Source organism: Myxine glutinosa, chromosome 8 (genome assembly GCF_964187855.1).
Source record: "Myxine glutinosa chromosome 8, kmMyxGlut1.1, whole genome shotgun sequence".
NCBI classification, from domain to species: domain Eukaryota; kingdom Metazoa; phylum Chordata; class Myxini; order Myxiniformes; family Myxinidae; genus Myxine; species Myxine glutinosa.
In genome coordinates this window covers 293,383-314,456 of record NC_136268.1, presented here as the reverse complement: position 1 = coordinate 314,456, position 21,074 = coordinate 293,383, and the positions used below count along the sequence as shown (strand labels likewise).

General features: G+C 44.9%; 1 protein-coding gene across 3 annotated transcripts in view; it reads left to right on the top strand.

Moving 5' to 3' along the window:
* LOC137432261 (importin-7) overlaps positions 1-21,074 on the top strand; it is a 62,481-nt gene continuing 41,407 nt past the window's right edge. Inside the window, exons 1-9 of one of the 3 annotated variants that reach the window (XM_078782853.1) lie at positions 1-339; positions 8,713-8,794; positions 9,132-9,285; positions 9,487-9,645; positions 10,055-10,211; positions 10,453-10,542; positions 10,750-10,844; positions 18,086-18,170; positions 20,803-20,937. In XM_078782853.1, coding sequence (XP_078638979.1) covers positions 256-339; positions 8,713-8,794; positions 9,132-9,285; positions 9,487-9,645; positions 10,055-10,211; positions 10,453-10,542; positions 10,750-10,844; positions 18,086-18,170; positions 20,803-20,937 — 1,041 coding nt within the window. In that variant the 5' untranslated portion in view covers positions 1-255. The remainder of the gene's footprint in view (positions 340-8,712; positions 8,795-9,131; positions 9,286-9,486; positions 9,646-10,054; positions 10,212-10,452; positions 10,543-10,749; positions 10,845-18,085; positions 18,171-20,802; positions 20,938-21,074) is intronic. The other 2 variants (XM_078782854.1, XM_078782855.1) reach the window with 2 other exon arrangements.

The following is a 21,074-nucleotide window of genomic DNA, read 5'->3' as shown; positions in this document are numbered from 1 at the left end:
GATGGCATAACGCTCGTGACGTCATCCACACCCCTCTCCGAACCGAAGTAAACACTCGAATCGGCTCTTTTAGTTCTCTGAACAAATCAACAGAATCACAAGATGGAGAAGCTGCTCTGAGAGTGATAAGGTTCCGCTAAACGCCCCGGGGGCGACAATAATTTCCAAAATTCACCCAGTGGGCACCAACTGCTCTCGCCGACTGACACGACACGCGCCATCCATTCGTTGAGGCCGTTACTTCAGCTCGTCCTCATGGACCCTCACAAGATTGTGGAGGCTTTGCGGGGTACGTTCGATCCAACCCTCCGCGAAGCTGCCGAAAACGAGTTGAGCCAGGTGGGTTCTTTGTGCCGAGTGGACGCGTCATCGCTCGCCGTGTCGCCTCGTACGCTCAAGCGACGCGGCCTTACGGGGCCTCGCCTAGCAGCGCATGCGGGAAAGCGCGTTGCATGGGCGCACCGAGTAACTAGTCGAGCCGCGGCCGGTATTAGAGGCCTAAACCACGAGGCTGCATCCGGCGTCCCGATGTCCCTTTAAAAAGCTAGCCCAAGCGGACTTTGCTGCTGCCGTGTTAAAGGACTTCACGCTCTTTTGCAGATATCAAGACACTCCTCAGAGTATGGTGTTTGGGGCCAAACATCCATGATGGAAATGATTGCATGTTGTTACCAAACGCTGTCGACGGATTTATTAGTCCCCTACCCAGAGGAGACTATAGACTTGCTCTCTGTCTTTGTCTGTCTGGCTGTCCGTCTCACCTGTGGTTTTCTGCACTTTTCCCCTTACCCTTTAACATATGCAACTGAAACTTGGTACATGGCCATATTATTATAAGTTGCAGAACAAGTTTGAGTTTCGGGACGTTTCGCCGCGTTTCACCAATTTTCTGTCTGTCTGTCTGTCTGAGTTATGCCCATTTTGGAATTGGAAAATATCAGATATTATCCATGGGTCAGTTTTCCAGACTTTTTCCCCCTTACCCTTTAACATATTAAACAAACTTGGTAGGGGACCTGTATTGCAAGGCAGTTGTCCTCCTTGTGTAATCTGCTGTCGGTGTAGCGCAGACATGATGGGCCGCATGGCCTCCTCCTGCGTCTAATTTCATTGTTATTCCTTGCTTCCTTGCAAATTATGATTAAGAGCTTGTATTGTGTGTCGACTCTGAGTAAGCTGCTTTGTATCCAAGGATTTGTGTCCGACTTAGAGTACATATTGAGAATACTTCAAATCCCCCCCGAGCATGTTGACATTGTGGAAGAATATTTACATAGATTCCAATCTCTTCGCAGCTTGGTGAGGCAAGTCACAAAGCACCAACGTTTTCCGTTTGCCTTTTTAAATGTTAACCTTCTTTGTTCATGTGGAAGTGTGTGTTAAAGGGTAAAATAAGAAAAAAGAAAGAAAAAAGAAATATATATATATATTAACTCTCCCTCTTTTTGTCTAGCTCTCTCTGCTTTCTCAGGCCTCAGACCCTCCATAGCACCCCAGGATCCATGCGTTCTTCCAGTGAACATCCTCTTCCGATGAACCGTTGGAAATGTCTTGTGGTGAAATTCCCCAAATCCAGGCTACCCGCACACCTCCACTCCTTTGCTCTTGTCCATGGAATCGCCTTATTGAGGCAGTTTAATCTCACTCTTACCTGTAGGGCTTCAAGCAGAATGTGCAACTCCGTCTTGTGCCATTTTGCATCCCCACTGGGATTTTTTTCTAACCCCATTAACCCGACCTCACTCCACCCCCTTTCTTGCAGGTTACTGTGCCTCCTCTTTTTCTGCTCCTCTCTTCCTGTTTGTTCATTGCCTTGCTTATTGTATCCATCTGTTGCCCCACTGCTCCACTACAAGTCCATTGTTTTTAAAATTTCTATCACCTTCTTTGAGCCTCGATCCTTTATATAAACGAGAGGTTCCAGGGAACCTGAACTCAACTGGTCTATATCAATATGGTTAGAATATGCATAATAGAACCACAAACTATATAGTTTATATGTGCTAAAGATATATGACAAAAATTGATTTTTCAATATGGCCGCCCTGGCACGCCCATTTTTGGGGCGTGCAATGCCCAAATGCAATCCCAAACTAGTTTGTCTTAAAGATGCTGCATAACAGGTTTCATCAAATTACATCAATATTTGTGATTTTTCGAGCGTAGACGTCAAATTGTTTACAGACGACAGACAGACAGACGGATGACGGACACTGGGTGTCGACAAAAACTCAGCTGGACATAGTCCAGTTGAGTTAAAAATATTGTAATACATACATTCAGAGTCAACGCACACTTTATTGACTCTTTCTCGCCATTCTCAAGCATGCATGTTTGGGAGAGTGGGGAAGGGACGGGGAGGGGGAGGTTTACATCAGTCAACCAATCACATAACAATGGTATCAGACCTTGATGCTTGGCCATTTGGAATGGGGTGTTAACCAGCCAATGACAGGATTGTATTACCAATGCTTCGTAGTTATTAAAGGGTACGTTATAATTGCGAACCCAATTTGTTTTTTTTTTTGTTTGTTTTTTTTGTTGTTTTTTTTGTATACTGAATCGAGGCTCGTGGAAGAGCTAACATTTATTTCACAAACAAATCAACCAGACAAACAAAATATACAAAAAGAGGGAGCGGAAGACAAGATGGGGAGAGAAGGGGAAGCACACAACCACAATATTTGAGAGCAGGGAGAAGTGTGGGATGGAGAGGGCTTGGGGGGAGGAGGCGTGGGAAGGGGAGGTATAAAACACAAGGGGACCGAAATTAGCGGGGGTAGAAAAGATCAAGGTTTTGGATGGGGGAGGATAAGAGATGGTGGTGGACAGCTGTTTTAAAGACCTGGAGGGTGGAGTGGGATTGAAGAGAGTGAGGGAGTTTGTTCCAGAGGTGGGAGAAAAGAGGAATGAAGGAATGAAGGTGAGCAGAAAGTCTTGATTTTGGCAGTTTAACCATAAGAGGGTTGCAGGCAGATCTTGTGCGACCTGTAGGAATATTTGGGGGACAGAGCCCAGAGAGAGCTGGGGGGGCAAGGCCAGAGAGGAGTCGGAAGAAGACGGAAAGACCACCAACCTGCCTGTGGTGAGTGAGTGAAAGGCCCTTGGAGTTAGCTTCATCGCGGGAGATTCCAATGATTCTGAACGCTTTGGTTTCAACAGCGTGAAGACGAGCTAGGTGTGAGGCAGGAGCACCAGACCAGAGGGGAGAGCAGTATTCCATAGAGCTGCTGATGAAAGCCTTGTATGTAGTGAGGAGCTCAGGTGTGCCAAGGAAGGACTTCGCACGACGGAGGATGCCCAGTCGGCGACTGGCTTTGGAGGCCAGATTTGAAATGTGGTTTTCCCAGGAAAGATCATGGCAAATAGTGAGACCCAAAAGCTTGAGTGACAGAACTTCTTGGAGAGGATTATTCAGAAAGTAGATGGGAGGGTTGTCCAGTCGGTCCTTTCGGAGAGACATTGTAAGAGTGTGAGATTTGTCAGGATTGAAAGACATTCCATTTGTTTGCCCAGCCTGTGATTTTGTCCAGGTCTGCAGAGAGTGAGGAGGCTGCAGACTGCCGATCTGAGGGATGAGGAATGGAGCGACAGAGAGTAGAGTCGTCAGCAAAGAGATGGAGAGGATTTTCAAGAGAGTCAGAGAGATCATTGATGAAGACCAGAAAAAGCACAGGGCTCAGAACACTACCTTGGGGAACTCCAGCCTGAACAGGAAGAGGAGATGAGAGAAACCCATTCAGGGCCACACGTTGACTACGACCAGAGAGGAAGTCCGCCAGCCATGCGTGGAGATTTCCATGGATACCAAAGGAGGAGAGTTTGGTGAGCAGAGCAGGGTGCCAGACCGTATCGAAGGCATGTGAAATGTCAAGGGAGACAGCTCTAATTTCCTGTTTGGCGTTGAGGACCTCCATCCATTGTTGAGAAAGCAGAAGCAGCAGCATGTCCAGAGTAGAGTGACCAGGTCTGAAACCAAATTGATGATCAGAGATCAAGCCATTGGAGAAGAGGAAAGATTTCATATCTGAAGCAATGATGGATTCCATGACTTTGCTGATAATTGGGAGAAGGCTGATTGGTCTGTAGTTGCTAGGATCTGTTTTTGCACCTTTTTTGTGCAAAGCGGTGATGTTGGCTGATTTCCAAGCAGATGGCAGATGACCTTGAGCAAAAGAGAGGGTGAAGAGAACAGAAAGAGGGAGTGAAAGAGCGGAAGAACATGATTTTAGGACCTGTAGGCTGATGCCGTCAGGACCAGTTGCAGAATCAGTCGAGGGTTGACAGAAACTTTTCCACCTTGTCAGGAGGAAAGGACACAGAGTCCAGGAGCAGCTGGGTACGACTGGGTACGGTGGGTACAGAGAGGGATGGGTTTGGGACACAAGATTTAGAGGCAAACACAGAGTTGAGGCATTCAGCTTTTTCACGTGCGGAGTCAGCCGTTAAGCCGTTTGAGGTGAGGGAGCGGATAGAGGGGGAACAAACACCAGAAACAGATTTGACCAGACGCCACCAGGATTTGGAAGAGGGAGACAGATAAGAGAGTTCGGTCTTGAGAACGGTGAGATATTGTTTCCTGGCTCTCCTGAGGGTGGACACACACGTGTTTCGGGCTTTGTGAAAGGAAATGAGATTTCCTTCCGTTGGATTTGCTTTCCAGGAGACGAAAGCAAGTTGTTTCAGGCCTTTGATGGTCCAGTCAGGCCTTTGATGGCCTATTGCCTTTGATGGTCCAGTTACATAATAAAGACCAATCGTGTCCTTCTGTGTCTCTTTCCTCCTCCCATATGTGCATCTCTGATTTGTTTCAATATGAGTGTGCCGCAAGCCTGCAACAAAAAACACAGTCTACTGAGAAATGAATATGAATCTGAAATGTGCCATGCCTCCAATATCTGCTTATTTGGCACAGTTCGGTGTCACAGCCGAGGTGCTGACATTGCTTCATAAGGGCAGCCCTTAAACCACCGTTTTTGATGGCAGACCTCATAGGATGGATGTGTGCATTCAAAGGCCTTGCGGTGTTCTTTTATGTTTTGGCCCAATGTCCTTCCTGTCTCCTCCACGTATTCAGTACCGAATCCACGTGGAACCTTGTGGACCACATCTGCATGGTCATTCTTGGCCAACCTGTCCGTGGTGTACACATCTTAATATAATTCACCAAATGTCCGTCCGTCTGTCTGTCCGTTCGAAGGTACCGCAAAAACGGCTGAACCGATCACAACGATATTTTGGGTGGGTAATCCTCGGACCCCCTGGAGTAAAATAGGCTATATTTTTTTTTTCCAAGTTTTCCGATTTTCCAGTTTTTCCAAACACGATGGAATAATATTTACCGGTATGAACAGTGATGTGGCTTTTGTTGAAATTCTACAAATACTGTTCAGATTTTGTTGAGAATTACGAACCTGCAGCGAATGCGGAAGTGGACACATTACGCAATGCGTGGGTTTGATATCCCAATACAACCGTCATTCAATCGTAATGTTAAATTGTTAAACGTTAATTGTGTTAATCGTTTTGTTATTTAGTATCAATGGATGATTATAATTGAGTGAATACAATTACGATTTTGAATTCGTAATTGTGTTCACCCAACCGTACGGAACTTTACATCAGGATTTAAATATTTGTTTATGTCATGAATGTTGTTAAAAGTTTATTTTTGATATTAATGTTATTTAATTTGTGATTGGGGTTATGCTGTTTGGAATGAAAATAGAGATATCGAGTTCAAGTGTATGATGGAATGCCGTGACGGTTTCTACTTTCCAAACGTGAATTCGCGGATCGCCATATGCAGATTCGCCATTGACTGGGAATGTAACACACGTACCTGTTTGTTTGCGAACGGGTACGTTTTTCATGGAAGTCCTTCACAAACTTGCTGTCCATGTCTGACGTGCGACTGAAGGTGCTACAGTGGAATTTATTGGTTTCGTGCTTTAGCATTCGCCGTTTCTGCATTGTCTGTTTGCTTCTGGCCTCCCACCCGTGCGTACCACGGGTACCTCACTCGTGTTGAAAATACACCCTCACCCTTCTGATCTCAATACCATGACAATCCTTTGTATCGCTACAGGCACAAAAGGTAACGCACAAATACCTTTTGGTTGGTCATGTGCAGTGTTCTGATTATTTGGGGCTGCCAAGACCATATTGACTCTTGTACAAAAATGGTCAGGATAACTTCAAGTCTCATCCAAGATGTCTGACTTCGCTCCTCTTGCCTTGTGCCCTTTTCACTGCCGTACTTAAGATTCCATTGGAGCTCTTCGTCACCATGGTGTCGACAAAGGGAAGGAATCCATTATCTTCCTCCTTGCAGGTGCATTTGATGGACGAGGATATTCCACCCATGCTCTCCTGGATGCTGACAGCCTCGCTGGGGCAGATGACAAAAGTGTCATCTGCATAACGATACCAGATCCATGGCTTTATTGGGAGGATCTGGATGGCACGCTTCTCCAAATCTTGCATCACTATGTTGGCTACCACGGCAACTATGGGAGAGTCCATCCATAGCAGTGCCAAACACCTGCTTGCAGTACACACTGTCAGCGACAAAATAGGTATAGGATATGCACACACTGAGGATGTCACACACACCTTTGCCATTTAATATTCCAGTAGCCTTTTTTCCATCAATCATCGTGTATTAGCCGCTCTGGCCACCTCTACTGGCAAGGTTGTGGACACATTAGTGAGCAACAAAAGTACGTCGCAGGATGCCATGGTTCCATACAGTTGGATTACACTGCATGTCACGCGTTCTGCAAACTTGGTGCTATTGTGCAATCCTCGATCAAATTTTCCCAGAATGCACTTTGTCGAGGCATATGACATACCATTGATACAAGACACGTTGAGTCCTAGAGGAAGGAACTCGATGCTCGTGGATTCTTGGTGAATCATAAGCTCTAGGAATAATGTCATTGCTGCTGAATAAGTGTTGATACTGCATGCTCGATCTTCGTCTTCCTTTAATTTTTGCAAGCAGCGAGTTTAACATGCGTTTTTCCTTTTTGGTTCGATTGGTGGGCTGGTTATACACTTGCATATGTGTTTGCATCGGCCAACAGGTTTCGCATCTTGTCCTTGTATGCGGAGCTGTCCAACAACGTAGTCACACGGCCCTTGTCTGCCGGGGTAATCACAATTTCTTCCATCTTGCGTAACACTTGCAATGCTCATCATTGTGCCACGTCCAGATTATATTTGTTGCGGCTGAGGCGAAGAGGTCGAAGTAAGACTCCATTGGTAAAGTTGGATGGATCACATCAGCCACGTGGTGCAGGTGGTTGGTGAACCATGTCAAGCTGTGCAGCAAGAGATGTGGAGATGAAAAAGACCTCCGGACTGTCCCATGCATGATCCGCCGACCTTCCTCGACCGCAATGTGGGGGCATAAAATGGAGAGACTAGTGGAGGATGTCCTCGTTCAGACAGCAGACATGGAATCTCAAATGTGGTTTGGTCACTTCGATTTGTTCAAAAAGGTTAGTGGAGAGTTGATATTGGAAATGTCCTGCCCATTGCTTTCGCCATTTAAGGTAACTATTTGCGGTTGGTAGTAATATCAGGAGAAGCCATAATCAGTGCTCCAACCTCTTGTTGTACGAAGTGACTCAATTTTTTGGCCAGCAACACCGAAACAACCATCCATGCCTCTGCTAACTTTTATCAACAGCGAACTCTCTGATTTACCTCACCTCCTAGAAAAATAAAATGGGAAGGGTGCTAAGTCGGTTAACAAATCACAGAACTGTGACATCAGACCATGTGACGTTTAGCCAATTGGAATGGGAGGTTAATCAGCCAATGGCAGGATTGTATTACCAATGATGGACACGTATCCCCAGTGTGCCATGCCTCCAATATCTGCCTTCTGGCACGGTTTGGGGTCGTAACCTAGATGCTGATATTGTCCCATAGAAGGCATATTGCTGGCCCTTAAACCATGTTTCGTGAGGGCTGAGGGTAGACCTCTCTGCACGGGCGCTTTTTCTTTGATGCATTGGCCCAAGGTCCTTCTGGTGTCTCTCACATGTTCAGCACTATAGCCACATGGAATCATATAGACTACACCTGCATGGTCATTCTTGGCTAACCTGTCCTTGATGTTGGTCATTGCCTGTCTAATAGTGTACGCAGGTCGAAAATACAGACTCACCCCTACCGATCTCTACCCTGCCAATCATTTATGTCACACCAGCCACAAAAGGTAACACACAGATACCGTATGGTTGTTCCTGTGCAGTGTCCTGATTATTTGTGGCTGCCTTGACCCTCCAGCATAAATGGCCAAGATAACAGTTAGCCTTCAAGATCCATCCAAGATGTCTGACCCCACTCCTCTTGTCCTCCACTTTAGGTGGTATGTCTCGTGTACCTTTTCAGAAGTGTGTTGATCATGACTCGTTTATGTAACATAGGGGGCATGACCTATTCTCGAGGTAGATATAGATCCCTATGGAAGGTGTAACTGTAGATTATGGATCTTCATCCTTGTGTCAGTGTGCTACGTTTTTGCGAAATATCCCAAACTGACATGGCCATGTTTGCTGATATTGAGCCTTGTTAAACCAGTTAGACAAAAAGTTTTTAATATAAATTATTGTTGGGGTTTACCAGCTTGGGCACATATTTGGACAAATGAAGTTACCACTTGCCATGTTGACCATAACATTTGATTGCACTTTTTAGACATCCAAGATGGTTGAGTTTGCACCAATGCTGCTTCAGATCGTCAGGTCTGACTGTGTTGATCCTTCAGTGAGACAAGCAGGTAAGCAACACACGGCCTTACTGTTTGGGGTCAGATGGGGAGGTGAGTGGGGCTGGAGTGGGTGGTACAGGTGTCATGGGCTTTTGCAAGCTGCTTGGTTCAGCCAAGTTTATTTTTGCATTAATCCTGAACATAGTTTGAAGTTCAATTCTCATCCATAACTGGCTGTACGGATTCAAGGGGTATTACACAAAGGATATCGACGATGTAAAATTGTTAGATTCCTTGGGTGCCTCATCCCAACATGTTAACACACAACTTAACTTTTATTCAGACTGCAGGATTATCCAGGTGATCTTTTTACTGATGTTTTGATTCACGAGGTGATGTTCTGCAGGTGCCATTTACCTGAAGAACATGATTGGTCAAAATTGGCAGGAAAAGGAGGCTTCAAAGGGGAATTTGGCCATCTTTGCTATCAATGAAAATGACAAGATACGGGTGAGGGAGGCCATCGTTGAAGCTATCCTTGAGGCTCCAGAGCGTATAAGGTACGTTTTTGTTGTCCTGCACTAATCCCCAAATAAAACCATGAATGAGAGTATGGATCTGGTATTCCCGTGGGTACATGATTGTATAGGGCGTGGGATGGGCTTCATTTGCAGAGGATTGGCTTTAGCTGATAGAGTGTTCCACCTTCCTCAACGTACATTGACATGTGCCATATCATGTGTTTATAAAATTTTCTTTAGGGTTCAGCTCACAATGTGTATCAGCCAAATCATCAAGTGCGACTATCCGGCGCGATGGCCTGCCATTGTGGACAAGATCGGCTTGTACCTGCAGGACAACAGCACTAACTGCTGGTTGGGCACCCTCCTTTGCCTCTACCAGCTCGTCAAGCTGTACGAGTGAGTACTTGGCTGCTTCAGCTGCGATCCAACACATTTTCCCGACTGGCTGAGGCTATAAATCGCTTCAGAGATCTTTGGTTGTACTTTGATTGTACAAGGATTTGGAGGAGGGAGACAGGTTTGAGAGTTCATTCCTGACATTTTAGAGATATTGCTTCCTGGCTCTCCTGGGGGTAGACATACACTTTTCCGAGCTTTGTGGAAGGAACTGAGATTGTCTTCAGTTGGTTTAGCCATCCATGAGGTGAAGGCAATGGAATTGATCGGAATTGATTGATGCATTGATGGGATTGATGAGTTAGATTTATAGTTTGAGAATGTTGATCAAACTTTTCCTTCCCTGTTTGTTTATTTATTTATTTTGTTAAGTGTATTTTTGCTGTATTCTCCCATACTGCAATGCTAGGTACAAGAAGCTTGAGCAGCGTGCACCCCTGCTCGCTGCCATGCAGCACTTCCTGCCCATACTGCAGCAGCGCTGTCTTCAGCTGATGGGAGACGATTCTGAGCAGTCTGTACTCATTCAAAAACAGATCCTCAAGATCTTCTTCGCTTTGGTTCAGGTTGAAGATGCTTTTGCTAATCTATGTATCAGTTGAGGAGGAGGTGAATCCCCTCAGTTTTGTGCCTCATGTGGTTTATTTGAAACACCACTGAACTACATTGTGGATAAGGGTGGGTTTCCATCCATACATATTTTATGAGCGGCCATTGACCAGAATAAGATTAAATATCAATGTAGGTCAGTCCTTCCTGAAGAGTACTGTTATTTTTTGAAGCATGGATGGTGTTATCACCCCACAGTACACGTTGCCTCTGGGACTTGTGAATGAGCAGACGCTGACGCAATGGATGGAGATTTTTAGTGCTGTGGTCAACAGGGATGTTCCCCAGGTCTGTTACTGACTGTTTGCCAGGTAGAGTTTCACCTCTTAGCTAATATCATCATAACGTACTGACGGTCCTTAATGAGTTTGTTTTGTATGATTTTTTTGTGCCTCCGCCGACAAAGTCGCCCGAGGCATTTCAATCATAAAATCATCTGGTTCTCCTGGTTTATGGTTGATCAACAGTCTGATGACACATCTCTCATTGTTTCAGCACACCTACCAGGTAGATGAGGAGTCCCGGCAGGAGTTGGTTTGGTGGAAATGCAAGAAGTGGGCTCTCCACATCCTTGCACGTCTCTTTGAGAGGTACGTACGTCAGGATTTGGGGAAAGGGAGGGGGGGGGGGGGGGTGGCAATGCTGCAGAAGCTGAAATGGAACTGGGATGGAGAAGGGGGTTGCCACTTACCTTTAATTGCAAGGTTAGTTTGTGTACCGTATCCTGTGAAAGTCACATGTATGAGAAAGGATTGTTTGAGATTGGGAATCATCTTTTATTCCCCTTTCCATCGTGATTTCCTCATCTTCTATTTGTTTAAGCCAGTGCTTTCCATAGGCTGGCAGGATGGCCTGGAGGTACGCATTAGTTTGTTGTCGTTAAGGATCCCACGGTGTCCTTCATGAAGAGTAGGTAAGCTATCTCCGGCACCATGAACAAATTACAATTCCTGCCCTAACCAGCAGAGGCCACTGCATCAGTGGCCACTGCATCAGTGGCAGAGCCAAGTCTTCAACCAACGATGCTATCCCACAGCCTTGTATATTTCTTTTGCATCTTTCTTTTTTTATGCCTCCGCCGATGAAGTCACTGGAAGCATTATGTTTTCGGGTTGTCCGTCCGTCCGTACGGGCTAAACCTCGTTTTTCTCAGCAACCACATGTCCAATGAGACGAAACTTTCAGGGTAAGAGTGACACCCATGCAGAATGTTTTTATGATAATTGTGACGTCGTAGGTTACGTGGTATGACAGCCAACTTTGATTAAACGCAAATAATTAAAAAATGATTTCTCGGAAACTGCTGAATGGAAAAATTTTAAACTTGGCACATTGTCAAGTACTCCCAATAGGGAACAAAATCATGATAATTATGACACCATAGTCAAAGTGGTATACCAGCCAAAAATGTTTTCATCGAATTCCTTATCCTAAAAATCTGAAATTGCATGCACATGCATCATATGACCCATTTGTATTGAAATATTAAATTTATGACATCATAGGTCACATGGTTTGGTAGACATATTGGATTGAAGGAAAATATTAAATAATTATATCTCTGAAACCACTTACCCTATCGATGTGAAATTTTACAAATATAATCTAACACCACTGTTGCATATAGTTTGAAAATGATTATGTCGTAGGTCACTTGGTTTGGCAGTCATCTTGGATAGAAAAACGAACCTTATCCGATCAACAGGAAACTTCACAAACGTGATCCCCTACCCATGCATATGCAGAGTATACATTTTTGAAGGTCATATGTCAGGTGGTGTGGCAGCCATATTGGTTTGAAAGGCAGTAATTTAAAAAAAATCCCTTCTCTGAAACCACTTCACCGATCGATGTGAAACCTGTCATGGCTGGTAAAAATGTGATACTTTAAAACAGCTGAAGGGATTTAAATCAAACTTGTTTATTTTTAGGACAGTGAACGAAGGCATCTACCCATTGTGGGATATTAGCGGCATATTAGCGACACAGGCGCATTGCTGTAGTTTATTATACTAGGGCATGCCCGTACTATATATATATCTAAAATTATATCCCCCCCCTCTATTTACATGAAATGGTTTGGTCCAAAGCGAACGGCTTGCGAGTACGGTGACAATCCCCCCCCTCTATTTACATGAAATGGTTTGGTCCAAAGCGAACGGCTTGCGAGTACGGTGTTTTTTATCGGACCCGTGGAATTATAGATAGTAGTTTTAATTAGTTTTAAAACATAGTTTAACGGCAACATAGTTTTCCAACGTGAAATAAATGAATACGCTCTCAAATGTGCCGTCCGAGGCAGAGTCTGTTCGCCACGTTCGGCACACGTGATAGCTCGCTGCTCTCTGATTGGTTGAATCGTTTTTTGGACATAGCTCGGTAACTACTTGTCCGATTAATATGAAACCTTGAAAAGGCACATCCTCGGGTCCCCAGCAATATACCTGGCAAGTTTAAAGTATATCGGACCCGTGGTTGTCGAGAAACAGCGGTCACAGACATACAAACATACAAACATACAAACATACAAACATACACACAGAGATTACTGGAATTATAGATAGATATTGGTCTGGTGTTGATATGGGGAGGCATGATCGGCAGAATGGCCTTCTCATGCATCTACATTCCTTGTGCAACCATTACACCACCGAATCTGGTTACCGTTCACGATACGTTTTGTTAAATCGCATTACAAAGTCTGTAGGACCAACTCTGAAATATTTTCAAATGATTGATTAATAACTTTTATAAACTGAAGACCTTGATGAAACCCTCCCTTTTGAACGAATTATTAAATTTAAAGTGGCAAAAGTCGTTTTCAATTTGTACCCTATTCTGCTTGAGTTGTTTGAGTACCAGTCGGCAAATTGAGTACCAGTGCACTGGTAATTGCCTGTGTGTCGCAAAAGGCGACTAACAGGGTTTGCGGCAGGAAGGGCGTCCTGCCATAAAACATTGCTTCAAAAAGGGGACCAAGGTGCCCGAAAAAGGCCAACCCCTGCTCTGCGGGGAAAAATGGCCTCTAAAGGTGGTTCTTCTTCTTCTCTTCTGCTATATTAAACTAGAGCGAAGTCGATGGCACGCCATCGCAAATCCCCATGCTTCCCGCCTCGTGCAAAGTTGAAAGATGGCACAAAGTTCCACCAGAAATGTCCCAATATCAAATTTTGGGTTAAATTTTTTTTTCCTGTTTGAGCCCTGTGATCATTAAGACTCCAACCCCCTGAGGCATATACCCAGAGGTCAAATCTAAAAAAAAAAAAATGTTCACTATTTCATGCGTCAGTTAATGTTGATTGCATGTACAACATTTCATTAAAAAAATGTTTAAAACACTTGCAATTTTTTTTTGACCCCACCCTAGTGGGCAATATGAATATATGAGCCTGGTGTTGGCTTAGCGGTTAGGGCGCAGGCTTGGGATCCTAGGATCCTGAGTTTGAATCCCAGTCGAAAGCTGAATTAACGCCAGGGTGGTTGACTCAGCCTGTCATCCTTCCGAGGTCGGCAAATTGAGTACTAGCTTGCTGGGATGATTGTCATGGGGCCCGCAAGGCTAACCCCTGCTCTAGCGGGAAAAATGGCCTTAAAAACGATCATTCATTCATTCATTCATTTATTCACCCCACCCTCGTGGGCAAATGGTTTACTGACCGTTTACTGCAGTCAGGGGGTTATTAGCCACAGCACAAAATAAATTTGCCCCACTGCCTCCTCCTCCCGCACCCTACTGCCCAGTTTCTAGTTGTATGTTTATTAAACTCTTATAAATAACAGATTTACATTTCTGCTATTGTAGTAATTCGCTTTTTGGTTCACGAGTTATCAAGTGACCACTATATTCGTCATGGGTGTGCGTCTGTCTGTCTGTCTGTCCGCAGCATAATTACCCGATGATATCTTCCGATCTTGATGAAACTTGGGTGGGAGGTTGATATCATGATCCAGTTGTGTCCTGCCTAGAGTGGGTGTATTGCGCCCATTGTGGGCGGAGCCAGGCCCGAAAAAGATGTCTTTTTAGGGGGTAATCGAGTTCAAGCTACATCTTCTCTGAGGGAGTTGGTGGAATCTGACAGGGGTTTCCGTATTTGGTAAGGCCAATGTCATGTGTCTAGCCCCAAGGAGCTCGATTTTTCATTTTCACCCCAATGTCAAGGTCACAAGGTCAAGAAATTTAGAAAAGTCGATTTTTGATGGTTTTATTACATTGTTTGCTTCCTGATAGGGTGGAATGTCGTACATGATCTTATATTATCACATACATCATGAAATACAAGTTTTCCAACAAATTTCAGAATCTTCGACCTTTGACCTTTGAAGGTCACAAAGGTCAAATTTTCAAAGTTGTCGGAATAGAACCAAATTTTCGGTATTGTGTAGCTAACTAACCTCATAACTGATTATGGTCCCGATTTGATGCATCAATCGTCGATGATCGTGACGATCGTGACGATCGACTTGATAGTCCGTCCTTTGTCATTGAATACTGCTCGCTCGTGAACCATCGTCGTCTCCTGACTTGTATATGTTTTATCACCCATTTGGTAAAGATACCTGATAAGAAATGGTCCTTTTGTTCAAATGTTTTATCAGTGCATTTAGCAGGATGCATTTATCAGTCATTAATCTTTTATTTAATTAAAGTCAATCAAACCTTCCATTTACATCTCCCTGTCTGACAACATGGACCAACTTCTATCCACTCATCCCAACTCTCTCTTCCTCATATGTCACGACTTCATCTGTCATCATGCCAGCTGGCCGGGTGTGGGTTCCTCTCACACCAGCCCTGGCACCTCAGCAAAGGACTTCTGCGACTCACTGGGACTGACACAATCTGTCAATTTCCCGACCCGGATCTCAGTCAATGGAGTATCTTCTCTTCCAGACTTGGTTATGACTAACTTCCCTGCAAATGTCTGCTGCTCTTCTTCTGCTCCAATCGGTTCTTCTGATCATGTGCTTGTTAAAGTGGACATCTCTCTTGCCATTCTCAGAGAGCCTCCTCAGCTCCGACGAGTCTGGCATTTCACTCAGGCCAACTGGCACGGTCTTCAAGCAGCCACCAATCATCAGGACTGGTCTCCCATCTCTACTGCCTCTGACATCAGCTCTTCCTGGGAATTCTTTCAAAGTAAACTGCTCCCTCTCATGCACAGATTTATCCCATCTCGTCTTCAGTTGTCATACCCTTCCATGGTACACGGTCTGTCATATGACATGGTCTGTCATATCCATGGTACACTGGAGCTTATGGTGAGGCAGTTGCCATGAAGCAACTTGCCTTCACCTCATGGAAGGCTAATACAACTGAAGGTAATCTCAGTTCCTTTCACAAAGCTTGGAACATATGTGTGTCTACCCTCAGGAGAGCCAGGAAACAATATCTCTACTCTCAAGACTGAACTCTCAAACCTGTCTCCCTCCTCCAAATCCTGGTGGCGTCTGGTCAAATCTGTTTCTGGTGTTTGTTCCCCTTCCATCCCCTCCCTTACCTCAAATGGCTACATAGTTGACACCGCACGTGAAAAAGCCGAATGCCTCAACTTGTGTTTGCCTCAAAATCTTGTGTCCAGAACCCATCTCTCTCTGTACCCACCTTTCCCAGTCGAACCCAGCTGCTCCTGGACTCTTGTGTCCTTCTCTCCTGACAAGGTGGATAAGTTTTTGTCAAACCTTCACTCTGATTCTGCAACTGGACCAGACGGCATCAGCCCACGGGTTCTAAAATCCTGCTCTGCTGCTGTTTCTCACCCTCTATCTGTTGTCTTCACCCTCTCTTTTGCTCAAGGTCATCTGCCATCTGCTTGGAAATCAGCCAACATTACCGCTTTACAGAAAAAGGTGCAAAATCAGATCCGTGCACCTGCAGACCAATCAGCCGGCTCCCAATAATCAGCAAGGTCATGGAATCGATCATCGCTTCTGACACCAATTCCTTCCTCTTCTCCAATGGCTTGAACTCGGATCGTCAATTTGGATTCAGACCAGGTCATTCTACTCTGGACATGCTGCTTCTGCTGTCTCAACAATGTATGGAGGCCCTTAATGCCAAACAGGAAATCAGAGCTGTCTCCCTTGACATATCACGTGCCTTCGATATGGTCTGGCACCCCGATCTGCTCACCAAACTCTCCTCCTATGGTATCCATGGAAATCTCCACACATGGCTTGCGGACTTCCTCTCTGGTCGTAGTCAACGTGTGGCCCTGAATGGATTTCTCTCATCTCCCCTTCCTGTTCAGACTGGAGTTCCCCAAGGCAGTGTTCTGGGCCCAGTGCTTTTTCTGGTCTTCATCAATGATCTCTCCGACTCTGGAAAATCCTCTCTATCTCTTTGCCGATGACTCCACTCTCTGCCGCTCCATACCTCATCCCTCAGATCGGCAGTCTGCAGCCTCCTCACTCTCTCCAGACCTGGACAAAATCACAGACCTGTCAAACAAGTGGAACATGTCTTTCAATCCTGACAAATCTCACACTCTTACTATGTCTCTCCGAAAAGACCGACTGGACAACCCTCCCATCTACTTTCTGAGCAATCCTCTCCAAGAAGTTCTGTCACTCAAGCTTTTGGGTCTCACTATCTGCCATGATCTTTCCTGGGAAAACCACATTTCCAAGCTGGCCTCCAAAGCTAGTCACCCACTGGGCATCCTCCGTCGTGCGAAGCCCTTGGCACACCTGAGCTCCTCACCACATACAAGGCTTTCATCCGCAGCTCAATGGAATACTGTTCTCCCCTCTGGGCTGGTGCCCCTGCCTCACACCTAGCTCGGCCTCATGCTGTTGAAACCAAAGCTTTCAGAATTATTGGAATCTCCCGTGATGAAGCTAACTCCGAGGGCCTTTTACTCACTTACCGCAGGCAGGTTGGTGGTCTTTCTGTCGTCGACCGACTCTTCTCCAGCCTAGCTTCCCCAGCTCTCTCTGTGCTCTGTCCCCCAAATATTCCTACAGGTCGCACAAGATCTGCCTGCAACCCTCTTATGGTTAAACTGCCAAAATCAAGACTCTCTGCTCACCTTCACTCCTTCATTCCTCTTTTCTCCCGCCTCTGGAACAAACTCCCTCACTCTCTTCAGCTGTTCTGTTCTGTTGCTGTGTAAAACAGCTGTTCACCACCATCTCTTATCTTCCCCCATCCTTAACCTTGATTTTTCTGGTCTTCATCAATGATCTCGCCGACTCTCTGGAAAGCCCAAGCCCTCTCCCTCCCACATATCTCCCGATGTCCCTGCTCTCAAATGTTGTACTTGTGTGCTTCCCTCTTTCTCCTCATCTTGTGTCCCGCTCCCTTTATCATATGTTTTATGTGTCAGTTTGTCTTTTTGCGATTAACATTGGCTCTTACACGAGCCTCGATCGTGTATACAAAAAAAATAATCTCCCGATGTCCTTGTTCTCTACTGTTGTACTTGTGTGCTTCCCTCTCTCTCCCCATCTTGTCTCCCGTTCCCTTTATTATGTTTTTTATGTGTCGGTTTATTTTTTTGTGATTAATATTGGCTCTTACACGAGCCTCGATTTTGTATACAAAAACAAAAACAAACAAAAAAAAAAAGATGGGTCAGCCTTTTGTGAAATTGTGATTATTGCATTTCAGAAGCAATTTGTACATGCTCAGACTAAATTTGTGTGCTCGGGTATGTTAAACATATTGCCGAACATGATTGAATGAAATAAACATTTTGCCTATATGAAAATGAAATCTAAGAAACTGCATCGTGAACATGATGTACTCCTACTCCGTTACCTATGCATAGGTAATTTCCAAATCGTGGAGAAATAACCCTGTGCACATTGTTTCCATTTTTCTCTCTCGTAGATATGGAAGTCCGGGTAACGTTTCAAAGGAATACAGCGAATTCGCAGAGTTTTTCCTCAAAGCTTATGTTGTCGGCATCATACAGGTACATTTGAGGAACCTTGTGTTGCAATGTGAATGCAGAGTACCTTTTGAGTGGATGGGATGGTTGAGGGGAAGAGGTTGGGGTGTAACATTTCTCGGGTTTCCACAATTTTTTTGTGGTAATGGTGCCACAGATAGCTCGCCTACTCCTCATGAAGGACACCGTGGAATCTCAAGTCCACCAACTAATACCAGCACTATCAAATAGATATATAATATCAATATATAATCAATTAAATACACAATCTAACCCCTCTTCAAAATGGGTGGAGGCTTTATTGTTCCATTCCTCTTTCTCCTTCAACTGACTTAACACAAAGGAAGCAAAGTGTGGGTTTACAAAAAGGAAGCAAAGCAAATTGTGACTTAACATGTGGCTTTTTTTGTTCATAGAAATTGTAGCCTGATTGGTATAGGCTGCAGCGATTGGTTTAAGAGGTTTGGTTCGTCACATCCAGGTGCTAGCTAACTGCTTCGTAAAAGTTGATAAATGCTCTTTTTTATTGTTCTCTTCTGAACACACTGTCACTCCTGAAGAATTGTCAAATGAACCCACCTATTCATTTACATCGTCAACGACAGGAATAATTTTATTGTCATGAACGTCTACATCTCACCATCATCCAAGATCTCTCCTGGACTGACCGTATGGCAAAGCCAGCCATAGATTGAGGATCCTCCGCCGATCCAAGTCTTTCCTTGCAATTACCTTTTCATACAAGTTTTGCTTCCTTTGTGTTAAGTTAGTTGAAGGAGAAAGAGGAATGGAACAATAAAGCCTCCACCCATTTTGAAGAGGGGTTAGATTGTGTATTTAACTGATTATATATTGATATTATATATCTATTTGATAGTGCTGGCATTCGTTGGTGGACTTTCGATCCCACGGTGTCCTTCGTGAAGAGTAGGCGAGCTATCTGTGGCACCATTAAAAAACAAAAAACAAAAAAAACCCCCACCTTTAGAGGCCATTTTTCCCCGCAAAGCGGGGGTTGGCCTCTTTCGGGCACCGTGGTTGTTGTTTTTGTTGGTCCCCTTTTTGAAGCAATGTTTTACGGCCGGATGCCCTTCCTGCTGCCAACCCTGTTTGTCGCCTTTTACGACAAACAGGGAATTACCAGTGAACTGGTACTCAATTAGCCGACCTCGGAAGGATGACAGGCTGAGTCAACCCCCCTGGTGTTAATTCAGCGATCGACCGGGATTCGAACCCAGGATCCTAGGATCCTAAGCTGGCACCCTAGCCGCGAAGCCAACACCAGGCTGTGGCACCATTACCAAATTACAAATTCCTACCGAACCTTGAGTCGATCACCAGGCCCGGCCGAACGGTTCATGAAAGACGTGGGGTAGGCCCTCTCCCTCCCTCTCTCTCCCCATCTCTACCCTGCCAACCCCACAATAATATGGGAATAATTGTGGCTGTTAAAGAAGGAGAAGAATATAATCTATTCTATAGTCTTAAATATTATGCAGGTGATGTAACCTTTTTATTTGATTAATTTTAATTTTTTTTTACAACGATTTGAATAAGTAGTTATGACGGTTGTGTGATTATATCGTCTTTGGATGTCAAGTGGTGCAGGCTATCATTTCCATTCTCCTATACCTCTCGGATTACCGACAAGTCGGTGGCCTCTGTTTTACCGCCTCTTCTTCCTTTAGCTGCCCCTGCTCCCCAACCCTCCGACCCGCCCCAGCCAACTCCAGGATGCATTGCATTCTTCCAGTAACCCCTTCCTGATTAAACATAAAAAATCCAAGCTGACTGCACACCTCAACTATTTAGTTATTTGCTTCTCCCGTCTGTGGAGCTACCTTCCTTTTTCCCCTCTTTCCTCAGGGCATCAAGAAGGTGGTGCACCATGTAACGTCATCCCCTGCCCTCCTTATTACCGACACCCTTTTTACCCATATGAATCCCCCCTGACCTAATCCTCTTCCTTGTTGGTTACAGTTTCTGATGCTCCTCTATCTCTCTCTCTCTCCCTCTTTCTCCCTCCCTCTACCTCTCCCCTGTATTACGGGTTATTCATTCCCTTGCTCGAGCTGGCAGGATAGCCCAGAGGTACCCACACTCGCCTCTAAGTTGTCTAGCCTGGGTTTGAATCCCGACCCAGCTATAAACTGTTATCCCAGTGTTTCACAGTCAGGGTACTTCATTATTGTGTGTGTTGTCCCTCTGATGGGTGTTAAACGGACGTTTCGTCTGCTGACATTAGTTGGAGGATGTTAAAGTTCCCACTGTGTCCTTCTCAAAGAGTTGGCGAGCTCTCACCGGCACCATGAACGAATTACACATTCCTGCCCTAACCAGCAGAAGGCGTTGTATCAAAGGCCCAGCCGCACCTTCAGCCAATGATGCTACCCCCGCAGCCCCGTGCTGCATACGAAAGAAGAAGATTCTCTTGCTTATTGTGCCCAACTGTTGTGCCACTGTCAGGTCATTGCTTTTCTATCCTCAGTCACTGCCCTTCCATGAGCTTGGATTTTGTAAGAAAAAGTAAAAATAAGAATAAATATTGGTTAAGACTGTGCTTGTAAATGGAGATTGAAGCATAGGTTGGCCATAGATTGAAGTTTCCTTTTATTTTTATGTGTTTAAAACAATTTTGGTGTGGTGCGTCGTGCAGGTGTTGTTGAAAGTTTTGCAGCAGACCATGCAGAAGCACTATGTTTCCGGACGTGTCCTGCAGCAGACGTTAAACTTCTTGAACCAGGCCGTTATTCACGCTCTCTCCTGGAAGGCTCTGAAAAACCACATGCAGGTTAGGTTGTGCGGTGCTGCCTTTGTTTTTTTATTTTTAACACGTCACCTATTTCTTGTACAGATGAGTCCCGAAAAGTTCGGTCTGAGTAAATGTCCCAGGTGTTTGAATGAAATTTCCACATCACTAGCAATGAA